Consider the following 3,950-nt stretch of genomic DNA (forward strand, 5'->3'; position numbering starts at 1 on the left):
ATCTGGTAAAATGATATTGAATTGAATTTTTGAACTATAATTTGTATGTAGATGTTTTGTATTTGTCTGTAGCATTCTATTTCTCGAGTTCGACAACTGGACTAGGCAAAGGGTGTTATATAAACATACTACTATTACATTAATATATGATTTGTTGCAATGTAAATTTTAGTAAGTATTTAACAATAAAACAACTAATAATTTTATATGAATGATGCACAGGTAAAAAAAGAAGTTGATATATAAATTGTAATAAAAAATTATTATAATTTACTGATAATTGAGACTAAAAAACCATTAAATAAATTAATTTGTTAAAAAAGAGTAAATTTTGTAACAATTAATGACCAAAATTTTACATGAACCAAGCAAAATAAACATAACATATTATTTATAATATTACATTTTCATAATCTTATTACCAAAAATAAAATAAAAGTTTATTTGCTCCAACACAAATCAACTTGAACATTTATTACATGCCTAGTCACAAATAGTTAAATAAATATTATATTATATTATATAATGTTATATTATATTATATTATATTATATTGGTGCAAGCTTAACATGTTAGTTTATAAATAATGTCCTCCCACCAAGTACAAATTATTGATGCCAAGATGATTTAAATTACCTCACATTCATTTTGGCAAGATATGTCCTTCAAAATCGAAATTAAAAGCTATGCAAGCATATCTCAAAAACCTTACATTCCCAATGGACCGTTGAATCCCATGGTTACCGGGCTAGAATTTTATCCGTGATGTAGTTGTCAGCACGAAGGTGGAAGTGGAAGTCATGACACTATCTCCTTTGGGTTCATTCGAAGATAAAGCTGAGGAACATATCCTTCCCTTTTTAGCTCTAGAAGAAGAGTCTTCAACAATGAATAAATATGCTTGGACTGTGGATGACTTCCATCTGCAGCAACAAACATATGGGTCGTGCTGTTGACCTCTATCCAACTGTACCCAGGTACTTTTTCAACTCCTCTTTCCTTCATCAAACTCCGCACCTTAAGCACACATCTCCAGTGTCCAGCATCAGCAAGTAAATTCGACAGCAGTACATAGTAACCAGAATTTTGAGGGTCCAAATCAAAAAGATGCCTTGAAGCCACTTCAGCAAGCTCAACATTTCCTTGGCTTCGACAGGCTCCAAGCAATGTACCCCAAACACCAGCGTCCGGAGAAAATGGCATGCTCTGTATTGCTTTAAAAGCCTCATCCAAGCGACCAGCACGTCCAAGCAAATCTACCATACATGCATAATGTTCCATCCGAGGTGGGATTCCATATTCCTCAACCATGCTCTTGAAGTGATGAACTCCATCATTAACTTTACCAGCATGACCACAAGCAGATATTATAGCTAGAAAAGTAACATGATCAGGCTGAATTTTATTCTTCAACATTTTGTCGAACAGGACAAGACAATCTTTAAGGTGGCCATGGTTTCCATATGCGGCAATGATACTATTCCATGAAACTTCATTTTTCAATTCCATCATGTCAAATACATGCTGAGCAAGATCCAAGTGTCCACATTTTGCATACATATCAATGAGTGCACTCTCAGCGAATAGATCAGAGACGAGTGAATTTTTAATCATAAACCCATGGATCTCTTTCCCAAAATGAAGTGCTGGTAGATTGGCAATAGCAGAAAGAGCAGCTGATATGCTCACACAGTCATACTTGGTTCCAGTCCTCCCCATCTGACGGAAGAGATTAATGGCCTCCTCCGGTTTCCCATTTTGGGAACAGCTAGTGATCATTGAGTTCCAACAAACAGAATCTCTTTCAGTCAACCTTCTGAAAACACGATGAGCAAGATCCAGTCTTCCACACTTTGCATACATGTCTATGACAGCATTTCCCACATGACATCTATCAGCAAGCCCATTTTTTATGATACTAGAATGCAATTCCTTCCCCGTTTGTATTGCAGCTAAATCTGTACAAGCAGGTAGAACACTTGCCAGTGTTACAGCATTCGGCCTAATTTTCTCTTTAAGTAGCCACCTGAAAATCTCTAAAGCATCATTGCTCAACCCATTAAGCACGTACCCCGAAATCATAGCTGTGCACATGACAATATCAAACTTGGTGCTTTGGTTATAAATGTTCCGTGCCATGTCCACAGCCCTACATTTCAAGTATACATCAACAAGTGCACTTTTTAAGAAAACATCCAAAGGGATTCCATGCCTTAATATATAACCATGAATTTCTCTACCTTTTCTTAAACTTCCCAACCCAGTAACAGCTGGAAGAAAACTTGAGAGGGTGATTGAGTCAGGTTTTACTCCAGAAGATATCATCTCACTGAACAAACATAAAGCATCTTCCATAAAACCATTTTGAACATAGCCCGAAATCATTCCATTCCAAGACACTAAATCAGCCTGAAGTATCATATCAAACAATTTACGACCATCAGACAACCAACCACATTTTGAATACATGGACAGAAGCGTGTTTACCACCACAGAATCCGAGTCCAAGCCGCAGCTAACAACGAGGCCATGAAGCTGAGTACCAAAATTCACCATTCCATCGGAACCACAAACAGACAAAATAGCAGCAAATGTTACCTCATTTGGCTTTGTTTCGCCTTTCCTCATTTCCTCAAAAATCTCTATAGCTTTATCTAATTCCGCCAATTTAACATACCCATTAAGCATCACATTCCACAAAACACAATCCCTCACTGGCAATTTATCAAACAAATTACGAGCGAGACTAGTATACCCGTTCTCTACATACAAGTTGATCAAAGAACTGCCGATAAAAACATTAACTTCAAAACCCATTAACATAATTAACTCATGAATCAAGGTACCACATCTTACATAATTTAAAGCACTACAAGCCTTGACTACAGGAGGGAAAGTAAAATTATCAGGAGAAACCCCACAACCCAGCAACTTAAAATAAAACATCAAGGCAAAATGAAAGCTACCCATTTTAACTAATCCTCTAATCATCAAATTCCAACGCTTTATACAGCCTAAATCCATCCGATAAAATAGGTTCTTGGCATCTGTAAAGCTACCAACACGAAGATACATAGCCAAAAGGAGAGGATTGGCAGTAGTAATTCCATTGAGGATGAGCTGGGCGTGAACCTGTTTGCCTTGATGAAGATTTAAAGCAATAGAAGAAGACTGCAAGAATGAGGGAAGTTGGAATGCTGGATTGTGACGGGAGTTGGTATGAAAACATTTGAGAGGTGTAATAATGAGTCGATACAGTTTACAGACTAAAGAGAGATTTTTCAGGTACATTTCTCCGGTAGTAACACTGCATATTGGCCAAACTCTATAATGCTTGGACTTGATTTCAAGCTTGCATGATGAAATTTGAAGATACTCAGAGAGGAGAGGAAAGGAGTGGAGGGAAATCATGCATTTGGTTTTCAGTTAAATAACACCATTCCGATTTCAAATAAATAAATTATTAAAATTTTATAAAAATTATATAATCAAAAAATTATTAAAAAATTAAAAATTTTGCTTAAATAATTTAACTGATCTTTTAACTTAGTTCCATCAATTTATTGGTTAACTAATTCTTTTTCTCGCTATGGATTATTGTATTAGACAACTCTAAATTTATCCGGTTTAATCGGCTACTTGAATTTAGTTTCAACAATCTTATATTATATGAATATCTTTTTTGTTACATCTCCACAACAAATCTAATCTAATATATATCTATATTATTTATTAACTGTTTAATTAAGTCAGTCTTACCTTTAACCAGGTCACTAACTAACTCGGTTAGGAAAATTATAGAAATGTTATTTTCTAATTAAAATAAGTTATATTATTTGAGAGTATTTTAGTTTTTTCATTTTAACAAAAATTAATAAAAAAATACATATGATGGAATTTAAATCCATGCTAATTAGATTAATAAACCCTTAAATTTACCACTCAATTAA

General features: G+C 34.6%; 1 protein-coding gene across 1 annotated transcript; it reads right to left on the minus strand.

Annotated features, from left to right (window-relative positions):
• Positions 1–499: 499 nt before the first annotated feature.
• Positions 500–3,420, minus strand: LOC107951285 (pentatricopeptide repeat-containing protein At4g21300). Its single transcript, XM_016886280.2, has one exon. The coding sequence runs from the start codon at positions 3,409–3,411 to the stop codon at positions 799–801; it is 2,613 nt and encodes an 870-aa protein (XP_016741769.1). The 5' UTR covers positions 3,412–3,420; the 3' UTR covers positions 500–798.
• Between the last annotated feature and the right edge of the window lie 530 nt (positions 3,421–3,950).

The sequence above is a fragment of the Gossypium hirsutum genome, chromosome A02 (assembly GCF_007990345.1).
Source record: "Gossypium hirsutum isolate 1008001.06 chromosome A02, Gossypium_hirsutum_v2.1, whole genome shotgun sequence".
Taxonomy (NCBI): domain Eukaryota; kingdom Viridiplantae; phylum Streptophyta; class Magnoliopsida; order Malvales; family Malvaceae; genus Gossypium; species Gossypium hirsutum.